Here is a 24,366-nt window from a genome sequence, read left to right on the forward strand (position 1 = left end):
GGCTTTTTCCATCATGAAACTCAACTGTCAACATTGTACTGACAAATGAAAAGCTGAATGTCGGTGTTAGGGCTGAAGGAAAAGCATCACCCTCCTACCCTCCCCGCTCCTACATCCAAAATCAAAACAGTGAAATGAGAACGTTGACTCCACAGGCTGTACACTCCTGTTTGTTAAGAAACGTGTTCAGACTGATGTTTTTGGCTTCTCTTTGAAACTGGCTTTGAGATGAATCACATTTGAGGATGAGCCCCCTGATATTCTGTTTATTGTGACGCTTTGGTGCTAGAAAGCCAAAGGTCAAGGGAAGACCCACAGTGGTATGCAACACTGCACTTTGGTCATTGAATCAACTGCAGGGTGTCCTGGGACTGCCCTGGGAAAGGATCTCATGGCCTCCTGAGCTCCCATGAGATGCTTGGAATGCTCTGGATGAGTGTCAGTTTTTAAAGAAAAAATTCCCAGTTTATCCTTAGGCTGAGAACAGAGAACCGAGAAGTTTACACAAGTACTCTGAAGACCTGTCCTCGGAACACTTTAATGGGTGTTTTCTTGGACAGTGAAATGAGGAACATAGAAACACTTTTCCATAAAGCTAAAATCTCAGTTTTCAGAGATTGACCTTTTCCCTGAAATACATAGAGCTACTGTTTTATTCTGATATTGTGTTGTTCTTTTTTTTTTTTCTTAAAATGTCCTTCTCTGAAATAATGGTGATGATAAGTTAGGGATGGAGTAAAGGGACAGAATAGTTGATTAAACAGTTAATCCCCCTAGGGGATTGTAGGTAAAGGAAGAAGTCTGGGAGACCCCTATAAATTAATGGCCTCTAGGACATCTATGCTCTCTGCACACCTAGAAAATAATTTATGGGAAGGTGTCATTTCAAAGTGAAAGATCCTCATTGTACTGAGACCAGAAATAATTTTTCCATACTGCCATGACGGTACCTTCTTGGATCACGAGGGACAAGGAAACGTCCCCCCTCTCCACCAACATGGAGGAGGAACTGATGATGGAAGCATAATGTCTACTCAAGAATGAGGACGGAGGTGGTCCTTTCCCGCTCCCTACTTCTCATGTAGTTCTCTGAGTTCCTGGGGTTTGCAACCTGTTGCCCACCTGTTTGTAAGCCTCGCATGGGAAGCATTCTAATGAACCACTTCTTATCCATCACGATGCCTCTTGCTGAGTTCTTTCTGTGCTGAGACATAAAGGACTAGAGCTTCTTGCAGCCCTCTGAAATGCCACCGAGTGGTTTCAGATAGCAGGTAGCAATGGTAGTTTTAATCTAAGTGGCAAACAGCCATTTTAAAAAAATTTTTTATTTTGTATTGGGTTCAGCTGATTAAAAATGTTGTGATAGTTTCAGGTGAACCGCAAAGGGATCCAGCCATCTCTATGTATATGTATCCATTCTCCCCCTAACTTCCCTCCCATCCAGGCTGCCACGTAATATTGAGCAGAGTTCCATGTACTCTACAGCGGTCCTCGCTGATTATCCATTTTACATATAGCAGTGTGTACAGGCAACCATAAGTTCATTCTCTAAGTAAGTGAGTCTCTTTCTGTGTTGTATGTCCATCTGTATCATTTCTTTTTAGATGCCACATGTAAGGGATGTCATACGATATTTCTCCTTCTGTCCGACTGACTTCCCTTAGTGTGACAGTCTCTAGGGCCACCCATGTTGCTGCGGATTCACAGCCATTTTTAATATACTTAAGTGGAGCTGTTTTGTTCCTCTCATACCACTTCATTTGCTAATTTGTGTTTGAACAATTTCCCTGTGCCTGAAATTCTCAAATCTGGTGAGGTGGCACTGTAAGTCAGTCTGTTACCAATAAGAGTTAAAGTATAGACGAATGTGAATCTTGTGAATGATTTACTCAGACAGTAAATTAGAAGTCTTTAAAAAAAATACTACTTTCATTTGCATTCCTTAGGTGGGAGAGAGGGGGCAGAATTCTCATGGGGAATTGTTTCTATTTCAGGATGGTGACTGGTGCTTCTCCGCTATCCCTAGGCTGAGGATGAGTGGTTCTGTCTCCACTGCTTTCCACAGAGAACCTCCGGCAAACGGCAGGCAGACCCCTGCCCCCTGTAAGGGGTAAAGGCGGAGGACAGGGAAGGGAGGGACAGTCAGTGCTGGCTTTGTGGGAAGGCGAGGGTGTTCCTAGTGAGAAGCTCTTTGCTTCTCCTCTCAAATGGGATGCTCCCAGGGAGGAAGGAAGCACCTCAAGAGAGCAGCCTGGAGAGACTGGAGGGGTTCTGCAAAAGGGGGACGGGCATTTCTTTCCTTGGTGGGACATCCATTTAGGCAGCAGACCTACGGATCCGGCTTTGCTGTGGGCCGAGCTCAGGGGAGATGGTGGGACTCAGACGGGGAGCAGTGTGGCACTGCAGCCTGTGGGTGATAGGACTGTGAGCTTCCCATGGGACACGGGGGCATCTCAGAAGGTGGATGGGCTTGAGCAGTCTTACAGGTATCGCAGGGGCTCCAGCAAACAGAGAAAACAACATTTTTCACGTTAATATCCCTACAGGACAAAGAATCATCAGCATCTCCTGGATAACCCAGCTTCTCCTGTTAATTCCCTTGGGGGGTGTGCCATGAAGTTAAATGCCCCCAACAGGATGGACGGTATGGTTTAGAAGAGAGTGGGGTGGGGCCAAGGGGGAGTGGCTGACAACTCTTGGCCTAAAGAGATGAAGATATGAAGGAGGAAATTTAGGGATACCGGAGATGGGAGGACCTGGAGTGGCTGCTTTTCTTGCCTCTGTGATACTGGCATCCCTCACTGCTTACAGTCCCTCACCCCCTAATCTTGGGTCTCTACCCTCAAGGAACTTTGCCCTTGGACAGTATTTGTGTGTTCAGGTTCAGCAGCAGGAATATAGTATACAGCTACAATAAATGTATGTTGAGGGGCCTTCCTGGTGGTGCAGTGGTTGAGACTGCGAACTCCCAATGCAGGGGGCCCAGGTTCCATCCCTGCTCAGGGAACTAGACCAAGTGTGCTGCCTCAAAGATGGAAGATCTCGCATGCTACAACTAAAAGACCTGGGGCAGCCAAAGAAATAAAAAAAAGTTGTTCAGTGGCTACGCCATGTCTGGCTCTTTGTGACCCTGTGAACTGCAACACTCCAGGCTTCCCTGTCCTTCACTGTCTCCGAGAGTTTGCTCAGACTCATGTCCATTGAGTTGATGATGCCATCCAGCCATCTCATCCTCTGTCACCCCCTTCTCCTCTTGCCCTCTATCTGTCCCAGCATCAAATGTACATTGAATGAATTTATCCTGTAGAACTGAGAATAGCTAGTATACTTCTTTAACATTTCTACTGTTCTGTTATTGATAAATGAGGGGAAATAAGAACCTTAAAAATTGGTACCGGTACTCACCAATGATATAAACCAGGTAACTTTGAAGTACTATTCATCAGTGATTCCTGCCCGTTACTCATGCTCTTATGGATTCAAGAGAGTAACCTGGGTATTTTGGGTGCAGGAACTTCTTACTGAAACTATTTTGCTCATAAAGCTAAGGGGAAAATGCTCATGTGATTTTTAGATATTTCTCTAAAGTCAGATTAGACACCCTAATCCAGACATGAGTCTTTTTCTCTAGGAGAGTATTTAGAACCATCTTAGTGGTAGCTGATATTAACAAGCCATTAGCTTTTCTTTATAAAAGTTTAAGCAGTTGTCATTAGATACCTGTGGGGCCAAAGCAGGAAGTTAAATAAAGGTTCTCCAAGCTTTTCCTATGGATGGGAACCGAGTTATTCAGCATTGCTAGAGACACAGTAGAAATGGGAAACATGAGTCATCATCTCTGGCAAGTACTGCACCCTCCCCCCCCTCCCCTGCCCATCCCAGCAGCATCGACAGAAGCATCAGTCGTGCCCTCTGAGAAAATGTAGTTTCTAGGCCCTGGTTCTGGATCAGTTCATTTTAGGGGAGCTTTCTAAATAATCAACTACAGCTTCTTGCCATATTGCTTTAGTCATGTCTGACTCTCTGTGACCCTATGGACTGTAGCCCACCAGGCTCCTCTGTCCATGGGGGTTCTCCAGGCAAGAATACTGGAGTGGACTGCCATGGGGATCTTCCCCACCCAGGGATAGAACCCATGTCTCTCATGTCTTCTGCATTGGCAGGTGGGTTCTTTACCACTATCATCACCTGGGAAGTCCTCCTTTAAAGGAACTGGGAGATTTCCTGAGACTGGAAAAAAAAAAAAAAAAAACGGTAAGTGTAACTCAAAATCTAATCTATAAACCCAGAAATGGAAACTATTTATGGTTCTCTGGAAGACCATAAAGCCCGTAAAGCCTTGGTGAAAGGATATGAGGAACTGAGGGTAGAGCATGCAGCCATTACTGAACTGATGGGTCTCCAAAGGAATGGATTCAACAGCTGGTCTTGGTTTGATCCATGGAGAAGCAAGGTCTCCATGTTTAAGACTGGGTTTCCCAACAGTGGAAAATACAACTGTAAGTAGCTAATTTAAGAAAAGAAAGAAGGAACAGAGGAGGCTGTCAGTACTCTTGGGTTTTCAGCACAGCTCAGGGCCTAGTTTATAAAGAAACACAAGCCAGTTCTATACACCTGTGGCAAATCCCTCACCAGGAAGACACAATTAAACAAGCACATCAAACCTTTTTCAGCTTTTCCCATCAAAGTCATCTAGCCCATTCTTGATTTCAGACCTCACTAGGACCAAGGGAGCAGAATTTCAATTAGATTTGTAGGGATTCATTTCCTTAGTAGCATTTGGGTACCAGGTCCTAGGGCGTATCACATCGCACAGACAGACGAGGTTCTTGCTCTTGGAGAACTAATTTTCTAGGTAAGTGACACAGATGATAGACACAAAGATTAAAAATAAAAAGAGGACTTCCTTGGTGGTCCAGTGCTTGGGAATCTGCCTGCCAGTGCAGGGGACATGAGTTCAACCTCTGGTCCGGAAAGAGTCCACGTGCCTCGGAGCGGCTAAGCCCGTGAGCCACGACTCCGAAGCCCCTGCTCCCTAGAGCCCGTGCTCCGCAGCGCAGAGAAGCCAGCACAGACTTCAGCCTGCGCACCGCAACTGGAGAGCTGCTCGCGGCAGCGGGTCCACGCGCAGCAGCAAAGACCCAGCACAGCCAAAAGTAAAATAAAAAAAAAAAGGAGACACTTCCAGATGGTGGACACAGCGCAGAAAACAGAACAGGTGATGGGACAGAACTGGGAGTGGCCCCAAGCTTGGTGGAGGGCTGCTTCACATAGACGCTCAATGAAGGTGAACCTGCCTGAGGGTCAGATGAGGAGCGGTCAGCCACAGTGAGCCGGGGTGGGGCAACAGCAAGTGCAAAGGGCCTGGGGTGGAAATGAGGTGGCAGGAACAAGCGTGGCTGGGGAGCGACACAGCGTGCATTCAGAGGTAGGTGGGGGCGCCAGATCACACAGGGCCCGGGCTTAAGGAGGCTGGATTGAGCTCTAAATACAGCAGGAAACTAATGGAAGGTTCTAAGCAGGGACATGATGTGAACTGAATCGTGTTTTAAAAATTTCATCCAAGCGGCTGTACAGCGAACAGACAAAAAGGGAAAATGGAAGCATTTGCAACAACCACTGGATCACTGAAATCACAGAAGAAATTTAAAAAGATAACCTGGAGACAAATGAAAATGAAAACGCAATGCCCCAAAACCTGCGGGATGCAGCAAAAACAGTTCTAAGAGGGAATTTTATAGTGATACAAGCTTATTTTAGGAAACAAAAAAATCTCAAATAACCTAAACTTACATCTAAAGCAGCTAGAGCAAGAATAATAAACAAAACCCAAAGTTGGTAGACGGAAAGAAATCATAAAGATCAGAGCAGAAATAAATGAAATAGAGACTTAACAACAACAAAAAGCTGGCTCTTTGAAAAGATAAACAAAACTGATAAACCATGACCCAGACTCACCAAGAAAAAAAGAGGGTGCAAGTCAATAAAATAAGATATGAGAGAGGAAAAGTTACAGCCTTCACCACATAAATACAAAGGATCATAAGAGACTACTATAAGCAGCTATATATACCAATAAAATGGAAAACCTAGAAGAAATGGACAAATTCTTAGAACTAAAAGTACTATTTCCCAAGACTGAACCAGGGAGAAATAGAAAATGTTAACAGATCAATTACCAGTACTGTAACTGAGTCAGAATTAAACTCCCAGCAAACAAAAGTCCAGGCCAGATGGCTTCACAGGTGAATTCTACCATTTAGAGAAGAGTTAACAGTTAGCCTTCTGAAATTATTTAAAAAAAAAACTGCAGAGGACCTAACACTTTCAAACTCATTCTATGAAGTCACAATCACTCTAATACCAAAATCAGACAAAGATAGTACAAGATAAGAAAACTACAGGCCAGTATCACTCATGAGCATAGATACAAAAATTCTCAACAAAATACCAGCAAACCAACTCTAACAATACATTAAAAGTATCATACACCATGATCAAGTGGGATTAATCCCAGGGATATAAAGAGATTTCAGTATCTGAAAATCAATCAATGTGATATACCACATTAACAAAGACTACAAACCATATGATCATCTCAATAGATGCAGGAAAAAGCTTTTGATAAAATTCAATATCCATTCATGATAAAAACTCTAGAAAGTGGGTACAAAGGGAACATGCCTCAACATAATATACAGATTTCTTTTTCTCTTATGGAATCCTATTTTTTAAAATTGTATTGATACTGGCACCAAAACAAACATATAGATCAATGGGACAGAATAAAAAGCCCAGAAAGAAACCCACAGACTCATGGCCAACTAATCTGCAACAAAAGAGACAGCACTATATAGTGGAATAAAGACAGTCTCTTTAACAAGTGATGCTGGGGAAACTGGAACACCTACATGTAAAAGGATGAAATTAGAACATTTTCCAACATCATGCACAATAATAAACTCAAGATGGATTGAAGACTAAAGGTAAGACTGGGTACGATAAAACTAGAGGAAAACATAGGCAGGACACTCTGACAAAAATTGCTGCAATGTTCTTTTAGATCTGTCTCCAGAAGGCTTAGCTCTGCAAAGAATAGCAGTCCTTAGATACAGTCATATCTTGCTGGAAATCAGTAGAGGCCTAACCAGGAGTCTGGAAAGCCAGAAGGGAGGGAAATGTGAAATCTGGGTCTCCCCCTAAGCCACTGGGGGCAGTTGCCTGTGGGCGGCTGCAGAGTGACAAAGCATTTATGAGAAGTGGAGAAAGGCAAGACTGGGAGTGGGTGGCAGAAGACTGATGGAACACTTCTGTGGTTTGGTCTAATGTTTCTCAGCGCCCTGGGATTTTAAAAACCTTTAATTGTCCAAAAAGCAGGTTTTCCCACTTATTTGTTGACTGTAATACAGGATCTTGTACAGCTTTTTAAAAACGTGTCTCTCTCCCTTAATTTTACAATTAACTTTTATTGGAGGGCAGTTGCTTTACAATGTTGTGTTTCTGTGGCACAGCAAAATGAATCAGCCCCACGTACACATACATCCCCTCCTTTTTGGACTTCCTTTCCATTCAGGTCACCAAAGCACACTAAGGAGAATTTCTCATGCTGTACAATATTATTGCAGGTGTGGCTTCGACAGTCAAGAATCTGCCTGTAATGCAAGAGACCTGGGTTTGATCCCTGGGTCGGGAAGATCCCCTGGAGAAGGGAATGGCAGCCCACTCCAGTATTCTTGCCTGGAGAATTCCATGGACAGAGGAGCCTGGCGGGCTACAGTCCACAGGGTCACAAAGAGTTGGACACGACTGAGTGAGTAACACTTTTCACACTGTACAATATAATCTCATTAGTTATCTGTTTTATATATAGCATCGATAGTATATACGTCTTTCTGTCTTATATTTAACTTAACTGCTGAGACCGCACTTGGGTCTTTGGGTAAGTGGAAACTCCCCATCTATCCAGAGGAACTCTATCCATCCTGTAGGTCGCTCTCAACTGTCCTTTCATCCCAAAAGGCATCTGCAGCAGAAGTAGCTCCTTGGATGTGTTTCTGATTTGACTTTTATCGTCACTACTTTCTTTCTCATTAGTCTATAAAGGTCTGGAGGGGAGAGATCATCTCATCAGCACCATCAGCTAGCACGCATCTTGGCCCATGGTAGGCCACTAGTTCCTGAAGCAGACCCAGAGGTGCCTGCTTCAGTATCACCTCCGATGTTAGTCTCACAATAAACTGAACCTCTGTCCATGAGGACAAAGACTCTGCCTATTGAACAGGCTGCTCAGATGACTCTTTTCCACAGTACAAAGTGTTAGTTGTTCAGTTGTGTCTGACTCTTTGTGATCCCATGGACTGTAGCCCACTAGGCTCCCCTGTCCATGGAATTTTTCAGGCAAGAATCCTGGAGTGGGTTGCCATTCCCTTCTCCAGGGGATCTGCCCCACCCAGGGATGGAACCCAGGTCTCCTGCATTTCAGGCAGATTCTTTACCATCTAAGCCACCAGGGAAGCCCTTTTCCACAATGAAGCCTGGTAATTTTTACGTAGGCTCTTGACAAAAGTTTTTTGGTTTATTGATATGGACATTTGTGTCATGGAAACAAGATTTAGGTCAATGACTCATTCTTTATGGTCAGTAGCTTTCAGACAAGAACACACTCCCTAGATTACTTTTCTCAGGTGCAGCCTAAACAAAGCCTTAACTCTAGTCACTGAAGACACCAAAATTTGCCACTCAACCTTCTTTAAGTGTTTTTATCTATAATTCTTTCATCTGCTTTCTAATACCCATGTATTAGGGGGAACATTCCAATTCAGATGCAGACTGGCTGTGAGCAGGTGGGTTAAACAGTGAGAGTGATGGGATTGCTGGTCATGGTAGGTGGGGTGGGGCTTGATGTGAACAGTCATCTTGGTTACACACAATATGTGTGTCGTGACCTACAGAGGGGCCACAGTGATACTCAGAGAAGCCCGCCTGATCATTAAGAATGTGAGGATGGTTCTCAGGGGTATGGAGAAGTTTTGAACAGCAACTTCATAAGCAGAGTTGTTAAGGAGGTTTGGGCTATATTTAGGTGGGATTTACAATGATGAATACCACTGATGGGGTGCACGATCAAGGCTGCAGGGAATGGAAATCTATTGTGTTAGAATTAATTAAAAAGCAGGAGAAGATGCAGTGATACAGAGTTAGACTGTCAACAATCCTCAGAGCTATCTGCTTATCAATAAAAAATGTTGATTCATTCTCCATCCTAACAATAGCCAGGGGTTTCCAACTGAACATCGCTCCAAAGCTTTGGTTCTAAACCAAAAGTACTGACGCATTCTCTCCCACATGAATTCAACACATGCCAAATCCAACATGTAGGGCACATGTGAAATGAACCAGGAGTTCTGGCATAGACACTGGGCAATGTCAAGCTGACCTAATGTGTGGTTACTACATAGTTTTGAGATATAAAATGCTACCCTCCCAAACTTTCATAAAAATGTAATTCTATTAGGTTCAATTATATGCCAACCTGTCTTCACAAGAATTGATTGATTCCAGCAATCGAAATACTAAAGTGCTTTCCAAGGGCCTAGCTTCTTTGGTTGAGTTGGAACATAGCACTCAATACCCATTAATTGTGAAACAGAAAGTTTGGCAGAATGGTGGAACTCCCAAGGGACTCAGGATGGAAATCTGCAAAGATCCAAGTAGTGTTACAAATGAAATCCCAGTGATCTTCTTTAATAAACACATAATCTATATGTCTTAAAGATACCACTTTTATAAAATGGTCATGAGAATGTCTAGAAAGAATACACACTTTGGCCCAGCTAAATTCATGTCACAAATTAAAGTCACAAACTAGGATTGCTCATTGTTTAGGGAGTGCCAGCCTCAGTTTTAAGTTTTCTGTAGATAAAATTCATTCGAGTAGCTTATCTCTCACTCCTCTCTTCCAGGCAATCAAGACTTGTTCCACTTTGCATTTTTATATAAAATTTGTGTGTCCCAAGAGGGTTTTAACTGAATATATTTGCATGCAGCATATACTATAGGCACCTAGACATGATGAAGGTTTTGTTAATAAGCATTTCTAATACAAGGGAGATTTTCTGCTGTGCTCCTAGCCTTTCAGAGTAACTCAGAGTAGGCCTACTGTATCCTGTATATGGGTTTAGTTATTCCAAGGGCAGATTCCAGGGAAATTCCAGAGTATTGCTGACCCCTCCAGATGCATCACAAGTCCAGGGGACTCCCAGGATCATTCTGCCTACAAGTGTTCTTCAGAAAAGAACTAGCATCTCCCCTCTCTCTCTAGCTTGCTCCAAAGCAGTTTTGAACCCACAGTCTGTCATTCTGTCTCTATCACAGTCCTTATCCGGATTCCAGAAGCTGCAGGAGAGATCTTTATGGCCCCACTATTTGGGTTTCCACAAAATATGAATGGCCAAACTCAACTAGCAGAGAGGCACATTTAATTCAGGGGGCAACTGCAAGATCCATTTCAACAATCTTAGAAACTCTTTCTCTCGAACTTCCCTAGTGGTCCAGTGGTTGTGATTCTGTGCTTCTAACATGGGGAATGGAAATTCCATCCCTGGTTGGGAAACTAAGATCCCACATGCCACATGGTGTGGTCAGAAATTGAAAAAAAAAAAAAAGAAACCAAAAAAAGAAAAAAGGAACTTCTCTCTCCTCTGCCATTCTTTTGGATGATTACTCTCTCTGACTACAAAATGGTGTAAGTACCTAGGTATTTTGGGTAGAGTTTAGGCAGGAAGTCACATCTGTAATCAAACTTCCATTAAATAAAGTTAAATAAAATACTGAGGTGGAGAGGTAAAGGAGAAATGAAGGGAAAATTAAACTCCTAAATTTAATCAAACTGTAAATCTCCAATCTTACTTCTAGTTAAACAGTCTCATATACTGATTCAAAATGAGTTTCACATCTTTTTTTTTTTTTTTGCTCAGCCATGAACTGCAAATGTTAATATGAGAGACCAGTTTTAAAGATCAAAAGTGAAGGAAAAGTTCTGGAAAATTTGGAGTTGGTTGTACCTAATAAAGGAGATCAGTCCTGGGTGTTCATTGGAAGGACTGATGCTGAAGCTGAAACTCCAATACTTTGGCCACCTGATGTGAAGAGTTGACTCACTGGAAAAGAACCTGATGCTGGGAGGGATTGGGGGCAGGAGGAGAAGGGGACAACAGAGGATGAGATGGTTGGATGGCATCACCGACTTGATGGACATGGATTTGAGTAAACTCTGAGAGTTGGTGATGGACAGGGAGGCCTGGCGTGCTGCGATTCATGGGGTCCCAAAGAGTCAGACACGACTGAGCGACTGAACTGAACTGAACTGAACTGAATTTTTACTGAAGATCCTGATTTACAAAATTTATTCTTCTAAACAGACTTGAATTTACCCATTCTTAAGTTTTTTTTTTTTCTCCCTGAGATTAGAGATCTCGGTAGAGTTGACATGTTTTAAATGTAGCCCTCCCGTTTCCTCCCATTCACCTTCATTGTGTAAAGCATTTTTAAACTTTAGAGGTGGCTGACTGAAAAAAATGGTGTGTGGTGTGTGTGTCTATATAGACAGTCCCCGACTTAGAATGGTTCCACTTAACGATTTCTTGACTTTATGAGTGTGAGAGCAGTGTGCGTTTAGTAGGAACTATAGTGTGACTTTCGGCTTTTCCTGGGCTAGTGCCATGACACCCTCCCGTGACGCTGGACAGTGGTATCGAGCCGTGGATCCCAGTCAGCCACATGACCGTGAGGGAACGACCAACACGCTGAGAACTAGTCTGGAACCCACAGCCAGTTCTGTCTTAAAGTTTCAGTACTGTAGTCAATCAACGACATGAGACTTTGTGGTCAATAAACTTCATGAGACATGAGATGGTTGCCTGTCTGTTAGCTCGTGTAAGCGTTCTGAGGTAGGCTGGGCTAAGCTATGATGTTTGGTGAGTGAAAGAAAAGTGAAAGTGTTAGTCACTCAGTTTGTATCCGACTCTTTATGACTCCATCAACTATAGTCTGCCAGGCTCCTCTGTCCATGGAATTCTCCAGGCAAGAATACTGCAATGGGTAGCCATTCCCTTCTCCAGGGGATCTTCCAGACCCAGGGATAGAACCTGGGTCTCCTGCATTGCAGGCAGATTCTTTACAGTCTGAGCCACGAGGGAAGTTAGGTGTATTAAATCCATTTTTGACTTAGATGTTTTCAACTTAAGATGAGTTTATTGGCATGCAACCCCATCATAAACTGAGGAAGATCTGTGTGTGTATGTGTAATATAAATGCTGCAAAATAAATTTATATATGTTAAATAAATACTGTGTGTGTGTATGTATATAGGGGCTTCCCTGGTGGCTCAGATGGTAAAGAATCTGCCTGCAATGCAGGAGACCTAGGTTCAATCCCTGGGTTAGAATCCTCTGGAGGAGGAAATGGCAACCCACTTCAGTATTCTGGCCTGGAGAATTCCATGGGTAAAGGAGCCTAGCAGGCTACAGTCCATGGGATCCCAAAGAGTTGGACATGACTGAGTGACTTCAGTGTGTGTGTATATATATAATCTAGCTAGCTAGCTATACACTAATTATGTAGCTGATACTGTAAATGAACTGTGTTCTCCAAGTAGAACCTAAAAGCAGCAGCAATCTATACTGTCAGAAAAGAAGTAAAGAAAATGGACACCATTCCCATTTTTTTTTTTAACTGCCAAGTGGTCTATATTATTCAGACTTAAAGAGGGAGTGTTTACTATTGATCATTAATTATGTACTCCGGTCATACCCTAAAAGCACTGTGGGAGAAATCACAACTTTGTCACACTGAGCAAAAGAGAAACTGTTGTCAAGAGTCTGACACATTTTCCAGTAAAAGAAAAATCCAGTTGCCAACTACATATGGGTTCATTTTGGGCTCCTGGAACCAACAACACATCAGCATGTCTTATGAAACTCATGCACGGCTGTATATCATCACAGAAAAAAAAAATAATTGGTTTTCCTTGGAGTATCTCTAAGTTGATGTCATATTCAATAACCCTGTAGTTGAAAAATCTATATGTGATGGATGAAGTCTGGACTGTCTTTTGAGTTTAATTCCTCCCGTGCCAGATTCTCCAGGACCTGAGGTACCTGTTGTTCTGCGGTGAGTGCCTGCAGTGTTTAGAAAAGGCATCCACGTGCTACTCCCGCCGGATGACGAGCTATGGAAGAACAGCTGTCTCACGTGGACCACAGCCTCCTTCCTCACTCTTACCCACGCCGTGGGAGCCCAGCTAACCCTGGACCCAGGGGTCAGTGCCTCGGTGTGGCTGAGTCAGTGCTGTGCCCCAGGCAGTGAAGCTGCTGGCATCTCCTCCTCGGGATTTGGCGACTTTGGGGACAGCCCGAAATATATGGGCTTCCAAGGTGGGGTCCCAGGCGTGCTACCAACACAGCACCATCAGGAATGCTTCCTTATGAGACTGAGTACTACCTTTGTGTATGCTGATGGATTGGCGGTTTGGGTTTAGCAGATGCAACCTAGTAGATACAGAATGGACAAACAACAAGGTCCTACTGTCGAGCACAGGGAGCTAATTCAATGTCCTGTGATAAACCACAGTGGAAGAGTATGAAAAAGTATACACATATCCTTCTACTTCTCTGTCTATACATTCTACTAATTTTTGAGAGTTTGATATTGAAACTCCAACTAAAAATCTTCATTTATCTACTTAAAAATAATTGTAATATATAGTGGAACTATATGTAACTTTGTTCTGTATTTTCCAAGTCTCCTGTAAATGTGTTATCATACTTTCATAATTTAAAAAATTAAACAAAAAAGAATGTGTGTATATGTGTGTGTGTGTATCTATGTGTATAACTGAGCCACTTAGCTATAGACTGGTAATTAACACAACATTGTAATTCAGCTGTATTTCAATAAAACTAACTTTAAAAAGAACATTTAGAGCTTTCTCTGGTCCTGGCAAAGAAAAAGCCAACCCTGATATATTTTGTGGGGCAACTGAATATGTTTTAGGCAAACGCCAACTTTCTTCCTTCTTCTTTCTCTTCTTTAGTGAGCATCTCGTTTCATTTACCTTGGATAAATGAATCCAAACTTGGGCAGGGAATCCTGGTCAGCTGTCCTAGACCAGCCCAGCTCTGTGGTCCAGATGCCCCTGTATCATTATTGTTGCAGGTCTGGCCTTGGAGCTGACCTCGGGGCATGGCTGCTCCTGAGTCTGGGGATCCGGTTTCGTGTGGAAGATCCTCTTTGGACCGAATCCAATCTGGCCTCCAGTTGTGGCCACACTTTGAAGTCCAGATTTATAACATGTGACCTGCAAGTTAATCTGTTTTTATTGTATTCCATTTTATGTTGGATAACCAACTAATATACATGGCTGAAAAGTGAAAGTGAAAGTTGCTCACTCATGTCCGACTCTTTGTGACCTCACGGACTATATATTCCATGGAATTCTCCAGGCCAGAATACTGGAGTGGGTAGCCTTTCCTTTCTCCAGGGGATTTTCCCAACCCAGGGATCAAACCCAGGTCTCCCACGTTGCAGGTGAATTCTTTACCATTTGAGCTACTAGGGAAGCCCAAGAGCAAAGTCCCAGCTGGCTGGTCTGCCCCTGATTTGTACTGTGTGTAATATAATCTTGATGAAGTTAATCCTATCTTTGACCAGAAGACAAAGCTTTTAAATCATCAACAAGTTGGAGGTGAATAATTTAAAAATACTGTTTAAGTGAATTATTACTAATGAGAGACTAGACAAGGAAAACAGAATTTCCTTACCAATCAGCAGAGCTTCTTTCTCTGATTTTAAGCCTTGGCTTCTTTTCTCAGTGTTGTTCTCTCGGTCTTGGTTGACCAACGCAACTGTCAATACATTGATTTCCTGTAAAGTCAAAAAACAGAAACATGTAGGTTTTCTGTGCATTCTGACAAAAGCAACGAGGTCTTTTAAAGTCTATAAAAGAGGTCACTGCTTCTATTTATAACTGAAGATCAACTTTTATAAGTGGCTGACCTATTTACCCAAGAGTAGAAAAGTAATTCTAAAACTTAGGTTCCCAGCTACTCCTTCTGGTGAACTAAGTACTATATAACTGCAAAAGTGGCACATTTTGTGCAAATTATGTTACTTTTGTTCACATTTTGATAAAACTCTGTTAGCACACACACACACACAAATTGACCATAGCTAACTTTAATACGTTTTGAAGTATGAAAAATTTTCCTGAAAAGCATATACAGACTAATTTACAATATTATGTGAGTAATTTGTGTCAGTATATGAGGACACAGGGCCTGTTGGGAAGGTCAGATAGAACTGGTAGGAGTGTTTAAGTTGAGTAAGTATATCCTTATACACAACTGCAAAAGGCAGATAAAGCAAAGGTTGGGAAGTTCTTTTCTTTGAAAACTAAAAATGAAGAACTGTACAACAAGCTGGTATGGGAGGCTGCACTATTTTTAGTTTTTTATATGGTCTTTTTAATTGAAAAAGAGAAAAAGATTTAACTCATATTGTCCTAGACTTGATATTAGGGCTCATAATGGGAATAATTTAATAGAAAATCAAGTTTAATGATTGGAGACCTGTATATATGGGATGGCAGAATCATGAGGGTAGTTGAGTCTTGCCGGAGGGCAATTGCTCACTGAAAGATGCATCTCAAAGACGGGCTAGCCCACTGATAAAGAATTAAGGGTAGGGGCTTCCCGGGGGCTCGGTGGTAAAAAAAAAAAGAAAAATTCCACCTGCCAATGCAGGAGACATGGGTTCGATCCCTGGTCAGGGAGGAACCCACATGCTGTGGAGCAACTAAGCTCGTGTGCCACAACGATTGAGCCTGTGATCTAGAGCCCGGAGCTGCGAGTACTGAGCCTGCACTCCACAACGAGAGGAGTCACTGCAACGAGAAGCCCGCTCATGGCAACTAGAACGTAGTCCTGGGTCTCCACACTAGAAAAGCCCATTCAGCAAAGCAGACACAGCACAGAAAGAACAAGACAGAATAAAAAACAGTCACCTTAAAAAAAAGGGCACTGTTTCCATTAGAGGACGGATTCCGTCAGAAGGACAGAGGATAAGGAGGGAGGGACAGAGGACAACTTAGATGGTGTGGCCAGTGTTCCCAGGGTTGGAACTGGTTACAGGATAGATATTTAGCTAACCTTTATACATTATCAAAGCTGGCCAGATAAAAGAATATAGGAAGTTGTTAGGAGCCTGTTGAGTCAGTCTATAAACAGCACACCCCCAGCTGAAGGCATTCAAATTAAGAATGATCCAGGGCAAGTCTGGAGCCAGTTAGACACAAAAGAGCTGTCATGAGAATGACAGCTGCTCTTTGACTTGCACAGAAGGGATCTTGGAAACCAGTCCCAGCAGAAACACAATCCAGAACTTGAAAACAATAAACCCAAAGGTTTATGTAGATGAGATGAGAACACTTGACAAAGAGGAGTCACAGGCAATTCCTTCTGTGATGAAGTAAGCGTTTTAAGGGTCAGTAGAGATGCGAGAATTTTCTACAGTTGATTGTGATCCACACAGTCAAAGGCTTTGGAGTAGTCAATAAAGCAGAAATAGATGTTTTTCTGGAACTCTTGCTTTTTCAATGATCCAGCAGATGTTGGCAATTTGATCTCTGGTTCCTCTGCCTTTTCTAAAACCAGCTTGAACATCTGGAAGTTCACGGTTCATGTATTGCTGAAGCCTGGCTTTACTGACTATGCCAAAGCCTTTGACTGTGTGGATCACAATAAACTGTGGAAAATTCTGAAAGAGATGGGAATACCAGACCACCTGACCTGCCTCTTGAGAAACCTGTAAGCAGGTCAGGAAGCAACAGTTAGAACTGGACATGGAACAACAGACTGGTTCCAAATAGGAAAAGGAGTACGTCAAGGCTGTATATTGTCACCCTGCTTATTTAACTTATATGCAGAGTCCATCATGAGAAACGCTGGGCTGGAAGAAGCACAAGCTGGAATCAAGATTGCTGGGAGAAATATCAATAACCTCAGATATGCAGATGACACCACCCTTATGGCAGAGAGTGAAGAGGAGCTGAAAAGCCTCTTGATGAAAGTGAAAGAGGAGAGTGAAAAAGTTGGCTTAAAGCTCAACATTCAGAAAACTAAGATCATGGCATCTGGTCCCATCACTTCATGGGAAATAGATGGGGAGACAGTGGAAACAGTGTCAGACTTTATTTTTCTGGGCTCCAAAATCACTGCAGATGGTGATTGCAGCCATGAAATTAAAAGTCGCTTACTCCTTGGAAGGAAAGTTATGACCAACCTAGATAGCATATTAAAAAGCAGAGACATTACTTTGCCAACAAAGATCCGTCTAGTCAAGGCTATGGTTTTTCCAGTGGTCATGTATGGATGTGAGAGTTGGACTGTGAAGAAAGCTGAGCGCTGAACAATTTATGCTTTTGAACTGTGGTGTTGGAGAAGACTCTTGAGAGTCCCTTGGACTTGAAGGAGATCCAGCCAGTCCATCCTAAAGGAGATCAGTCCTGGGTGTTCATTGGAAGGACTGATGCTGAAGCTGAAACTCCAATACTTTGGCCAGCTCATGCGAAGAGCTGACTCACTGGAAAAGACCCTGATGGCTGGGAGGGATTGGGGACAGGAGGAGAAGGGGACGACAGAGGATGAGATGGCTGGATGGTATCACCGACTCGATGGACATGAGTTTGAGTAAACTCCGGGAGTTGGTGATGGACAGGGAGGCCTGGCGTGCTGCGATTCATGGGGTCGCAAAGGGTCGGACATGACTAAGCGACTGAACTGAACTGAAGAGACGTATCAAGAAAGAGGATGGATCAACATTAACCAGGATGATGACGGTGTTATTTAAGAGAAATATAAATAATCAACTTCAGGGCTGAGTGGAAACAGTGTCTCTGAGAAGGGGTGCTCTCTTAATAGCCTGGATGATGACTGGGGCCAAATGAGATCACCAAGCAGAGTTTAGCAGATAACAGACCCACATTAACTGCCAAAGCTGAGTGGTGTCCTGGGGCATCGCACAGCTGAGGATCCAGGTTGTTGGGGGAATATGGACCACAGAGGGCAGGCAGCAGGTTAGAAACCAGCAAGAAGAGGCAAGGGTGGGCCAGTCTAAGGCCCGTGAAGAGCGCTCTAAGGCACCTGTCCTCATGTCCAAAGATAGAGTCATAAAAGAAAGGGATTTTGAGCAGCCTCCAATAAATGCGGCTCAGTCAACAAGGAATCAGATGTGCCTCACCAGTGACTGTTGCTTTGATGATTGTTTTAGGGTAGGATACAGGAGGTTGGAAAACTGCAACTCCTGGGATCACCTTTCTGTGGAAGTATTTCTTCAAACTGAAAACTGCAGCCTATGCTCTGCTCTTAGTATAAAATCCATGCTTTAAGTCTAAATCCTAGTCCAACCTTAAAAGTTTCATATTCTCTACTTAGGATGTTACAACTTATCAACTTAGTAACTGGGGAACATCTACTGTGACACAGGATCATAAGTTACAAAGACATAGGCCCATTTCTTAAAAAAATTAACTGTTCTTGTTCATTTCTACTGCAAATCTCTGGAATATACAAGGAACTTTCACCATCAGAAACATAAAATTGTTGTTCAGTCGTTCAGTCCTGCCTGACTCTTTGCGACCCCATGGACTGCAGCATGCCAGGCTTCCCTGTCCTTCACCATCTCCCGGAGCTTGTTCAAACTCATGTCCATTGAGTTGGTGCTGCCATCCAACCACCTCATCCTCTGTCGTCCTCTTCTCCTCCCACCTTCAGTCTTCTCCAGCATCGGGGTCTTTTCCAATGAATCAGCTCTTAGCATCAGGTGGCCAAAGTATTGGAGCTTCAGCCTCAGCATCAGTCCCTCCAATGCATATTCAGGATTGATTTCCTTTAGGGTGGACTGATTTGATCTCCTTGCAGTCCAAGGGACTCTCAAGGGTCTTTTCCAACACCACAGTTCAAAAATATAAATTCTTAAGCACTCAGCCTTCTTTATGGTTCAATTCTCACATCCATACATAACTACTGGAAAAACCATAGCTTTGACTATATGGACCTTTGTTGGCAAAGTAACGTCTCTGCTTTTTAATACGCCGTCTAGGTTTGTCATAGCTTTTCCTCCAAGGAGCAGGTATCTTTCAATTTCATGGCTGCAGTCACTGTCTGCAGTGATTTTGGAGCCCAAGAAAATAGTCTCTCACTGTTTCCATTGTTTCCCTATTTGCCATGAAGTGGAAAATAGAATTTGTATCTTATATCCAATACAAATTCCTTACCCTGACAGATGTAATATGCCCTTAAGAATTACATGTCTACTAGTGAAGGTGTTCCAGGTGCTTAAGAGAGTGAAAACTGGATACAGTAAGTGCAGATTGGGTTAGGAAGTAAGAGAGGTTATCAAGGACAAATTGCTAATGGTGTACAAAGTATATACTAGGAAGGAAACATTAGGATGGGGATCAAGAGTTTCTTCATAGTGAGATCAATAGGATTATGAAATAGTATTCCAAGGGCAGCGGCAAGAACAGCATTTACTTGGCACAGTCAAAAAGCACTCCAGACTAGAAAATGAACAATAAGTAACAATCCTGCACTTGGCAGGAGAATGAGCAAGATTATCTAATAAATCTTTTCGCCGTCTACCTTTTAACTCTAATTTCTGTGACACTTACAGGGAATCATCAAAGGGCTGGAAGAAGAGGTTTTCAATAACTGGAAACTACAGATATCATGGAGGATTTTTTCAGACTTCTGAAAGGTTAGCTACTCAAAGGCAGACATTTCTCCTTTAAGAGTCCTTGTCAATTACTTTAAGAGATGGTCAAAGTAATTTATCCATTTAGAGAAGCTCTTTTTCAATAATTTACTGAGCTAGGATCATGCTTTGTTGTTTTGTTTTTGTTCTCCTCCACCCACCAAGCCCCTAAGGAACAAGTGCATGACTTCTTTAGCCTTATAAAATCCTCCTGTTACTCCTTTCATTTCATTATTCCTGTGACCTCCTTAACTTTCATGCTAGTTTCTTTCTACCACCAAGTTTCTCAAATACATGGTGTATACCCACTGTGGCTACTGCCTCACCACCTGGAATCAAACTATCCTTTGAACTGCTTATATACTTCTCAGTCTTTGTACCATGTGATATTTGACATCACTCACTCATCCCTTCTTAAACCCTCTGCCTCACTTGCTTCTGTTACATAAGCCCTGGTTTTTTTCTTCCTAAATTTTAATTTCATCTTCATTGGCTTTTTTCATTCCCTCTGTTGGCCCAGGGGCTTCCCTGGTGGCTCAGATGGTGAAAAATCTGTCTGCAATGTGGGAGACCTGGGTTCAATCCCTGGGTCGGGAAGATCCCCTGGAGAAGGGAATGGCAATCCAGTCCAGTATTCTTGCCTGGAGAATTCCATGCACAGAGAAGCCTGGTGGGCTACAGTCCATAGGGTCACAAACAGTTGGACACAACTAATCCCTGCTGGCCCGGTACGTATGGATAAAATGGTTACTTTCTTGGACTCTAACTGGGGTACTTTTGCCAAAGCTCAGTCACCACTTTTTCTTCTCTATTTCCTTTGATCAGAGTTCTTTCATTCTCCTGGGTTCATCTATCATCACAGTTCGCCCTTTAACTTCTGTTCCTTATCATCAATTGACCCCTGGGCTTGCTTGCTTTATCACTTCCCATTTCAAATTTGAAATGAAAGGTGGGGGGCTTCTCTGGTGACACAGTGGATAGGCATCCACCCGAACCCTGGGTCCAGGAAGATTTCACATGCCATGGAGCAACTCAGCCCGTCTGCCGCAACGACTGAGGCTGTGTGCCCTGAGAGCCGCACACCGCAACTGCTGAGCCGGCGTGCAGCAACTCAGAAAGCCCGCACACCTAGAGCCCTGCTCCACAAGAGGAGCCACCGCAGTGAGAAGCCCCTGCCCTGCAAGGAAGAGGAGCCCCCACTTGCCGCAACTAGGGAAAGCCTGGGCGCCGCAACAGAGACCCGGAGCAACCACACAAACAAATAAAAATAAATAAATTCAAAAACGAGAGCTGGCCGTGAGTGGTGGAAGGCACACTACCTGCTTATGTTTCAGCCCCGGCTCTTCCATGAACAGTGAGCTGACCTCTTTTAAGGAAAGCAACATCTTCAAGCCTCGGATCAATAGTCTAAAAATGAGGGTGCTGGAGATGGTCCATCATCTCTGAATATATGCATCATGGAACCCCATCAGGTCTAAATTAACTAGGAGCAGATCTCTCGAATGCCCAATCTATTACTTCTTTCTTCTGTTTTATAATATAGGACTTCTATTTAAAGCTTCATTTAAAGGGATGTCCTCATTTTTATTAAAAAATTTTTGATTATTCTTTATAAAGTCCATTATTGTCTGAAAAATTAATGTAAATGCATATTCTATGCAAAATAACACGATTTCAGAATAGAAAAAAGAGGCATTCTTTAAGGTGAAATTCTTACCCCCAGAGTACTCTCTGCACTTAACCATCTGTTAAAACTGCGGAGGAGTGTGTGTCGGGGGTGGGGGTCAGGATAGGAGTTGAAATACCTTAATAAGTATTTGCCTTTTAAAAAACAGTGCAGAAAGGGTTCAAAAAAGTTTAAAATATGTGCAGACTGACTTTAGAGGGTAAGAAAGTAACAGTATATGACAGAATATGTCCATTAGGAGGAAAACACAGTTCAAAATTCATAAGAAGTAATTAACATTTCTTTAAATAAGTGAAAGCAAAGTAAATTCAGTAGATAATAGTAACTACAAAATATAAAACGATTCAGTGTATGAGAGCAAGGTATGTTTCAATTACATTATTATGTTCCCCTCTAATTATTTAATCTGGAATAAAAGTCAGTGTTCTCACCTCACACCAGTCAGAATGGCCATCATCAAAAAATCTACAAGCAATAAATGCCAGAGAGGACGTGGAGAAAAGGGAACCCTATTGCACTGTTGCTGGGAATGTAAATTGGTACAGCCACTATGGAGAGCAGTACGGAGGTTCCTTAACAAACTAGTAATAAAACTGCCATATGATCCAGCAATCCCACTCCTGGGCATATACCCTGAGAAAACCACAATTCTAAAAGATACATGTACCCCAGTGTTCACTGCTGTACTATTTACAATAGCCAGGACATGGAAGCAATCTAGATGTCCACTGACAGATGAATGGATAGGGCAGTAGTGGTACATTCATACAATGGACTATTCCTCAGACATAAAAAGCAAAGCCTTTGAGTCAGTTGCAGTGAGGTGGATGAACCTAGAACCTGTTATACAGAGTGAAGTACATCAGAAAGAGAAAAACAAATACTGTACAGTAACACATGTATATGGAATCTAGAAAAACAGTACTGATGCACCTATTCACAGAAGAGAAATGGAGATGCAGACACAGCAGAGGAAGAGGGTAGGATTAACTGAGACAGTAGCACTGACATATAATACACACAACCACGTGTAAAACAGGTAACTAGTGGGAAGTTGCTCCACGACACGGGGAGCCCAGCCCGGCACCCTGACGGCCTAGAGGGTTGGGATGGGAGAGGGAGGGAGGCTCCCAAGGGAGGGCATATATGTACACAGATAGCTGATTCTCATTTCTGTACTGCAAAAACCAGCACAACAACGCAGAGCAATTATCCTCTAATTAAAAAAATGAATTAAAAATAAAAAGAAAAGACTGCATCCTTTGGAATGAGTGGAATGTCCTTATTTTTTAAAATGTGTGCATTCAGGTCCCTCCTGATGTGGTGCTTCTTCTAAAATTCTGTAATGTCTAAATTCTAAATGCCCAGTTCACCTCACCTGTCAGGACTGCATTTTCTGCTAACTCTTCTCTTTCATCAGTAGCACCTTCACTCTTCCACTTGCAGGCCTTTGGTTCACCCTCTCCTACCCCCGAAGACCTTTCCAGACCAGGATCCTATCAAGTATCTGTGAAATCTCTCATGCTTCTTTCCCGTCTCCACTCCCAGGGCTCAACTCTCAGTCCGCGTCATTTCTTACTTGGACCACAGCAGGGACCTCCTGCTTCGTCTCTGCGTCTGGTTTCTCCCTCTTCAAGCTGACCTTATATGGTGTTACCAGACTGGTTTTCTAAAATGCCACTTTCATCTTGTCAGTCTCCACTTTAAAACTCAGATGCCTGGGGACTTCCCTGGTGGCTCAGTGGCTAAGACTCTGTGCTCCAAATGCCGGGTTCGATCCCTGGTCGGGGAACTAGATCCCACATGCTGCAACTGAGATCCAGTGCAGCCACATAAAAACAAAAATTAAACAAAAAACACAACAACACTTCAGATGCTTTCTGATAACCTGTGCAAAAATGCCAGGTTGGGCTCGGCATTTTGGATTCAGTTCTGTTCTTACAGCTTCTCTTCTTTAGATGGGAGGTCCAGATACATTCTTATAAAACCCTCTCCTCTTTTCTTCACCACCTCCTACATGCATTTTTATACACAGTACACATCCCGTATCTCTTGGCAGCACTGATTCCAGGCTATTTGTAAGTTTCCCTTATCTCAACACATTTCCTATGTCACTTGTTGTGGCAGCTGCCCACTTGTACATTTGGCATAAACTGAGGATCACCTGTGTTTGTTTCTGCAAAACTGCCAACTCCTGCAGGGCACTCACGTATCCCAGCAAGTGAGGCAGCCTGGCCAAGTGGGACCTGTGTTCTGATTCTGTCCCCATTATTTACATACTGGATAACTTTAGGCAGGGTGTCTCTGAACTGTCTTTTATATAAACCAAGGAGAACAATGTATGCCTATCCCTCCAGGGTGCTGTGAAGACCAAATGTCATATGTGAAATGGTGCTTTTGAAGACTATAACCTTCTAGAATACTGAGCCATCACTGTTATTAAGACCATTATTTCCTTTTATTATTCTCAAGACCGAATGGATACAGAACAGGTGCATGATATCTACGTGGGGTACTCATCTATGGGAGATTTCTGTATAAGACCCTGGCTACAATTACATAAAAGCATGTATGCAAAAGTGACAAACTGTAGCAGGGTTTGAACTGTACGTATTTTCTGTTTTCTTACTGTTCTGTGGCACTCTTACTATCCTGCTATCCTATGACTTAGAAAGAAAAAGACGCCAAGGACATATAGCTGCCGTTCTGAAGAGCTGTATGCAAGCCCAGTTGGCAGCTGATTACAGAATAACACAGCAAATGGCATCCACCTGCCCCCGCCACACACATCTGAAATAAGGAGACCTCCACCCGTGGCCCTCCAAGGGCTACTAGGGCACGGTGAGTGAGAGTCGTCAAGACTCGCCTGG

General features: G+C 43.0%; 1 protein-coding gene across 2 annotated transcripts in view; it reads right to left on the bottom strand.

The window, feature by feature from the left end:
- ENOX1 (ecto-NOX disulfide-thiol exchanger 1) overlaps positions 1-24,366 on the bottom strand; it is a 290,859-nt gene that overhangs the window by 20,154 nt on the left and 246,339 nt on the right. For both annotated transcript variants that reach the window (XM_070471188.1, XM_070471187.1), the window contains one exon: positions 14,820-14,922. In XM_070471188.1, the coding sequence (XP_070327289.1) occupies positions 14,820-14,922 (103 nt within the window). The remainder of the gene's footprint in view (positions 1-14,819; positions 14,923-24,366) is intronic.

This window comes from Odocoileus virginianus, chromosome 8 (genome assembly GCF_023699985.2).
Source record: "Odocoileus virginianus isolate 20LAN1187 ecotype Illinois chromosome 8, Ovbor_1.2, whole genome shotgun sequence".
In the NCBI taxonomy this organism is placed as follows: domain Eukaryota; kingdom Metazoa; phylum Chordata; class Mammalia; order Artiodactyla; family Cervidae; genus Odocoileus; species Odocoileus virginianus.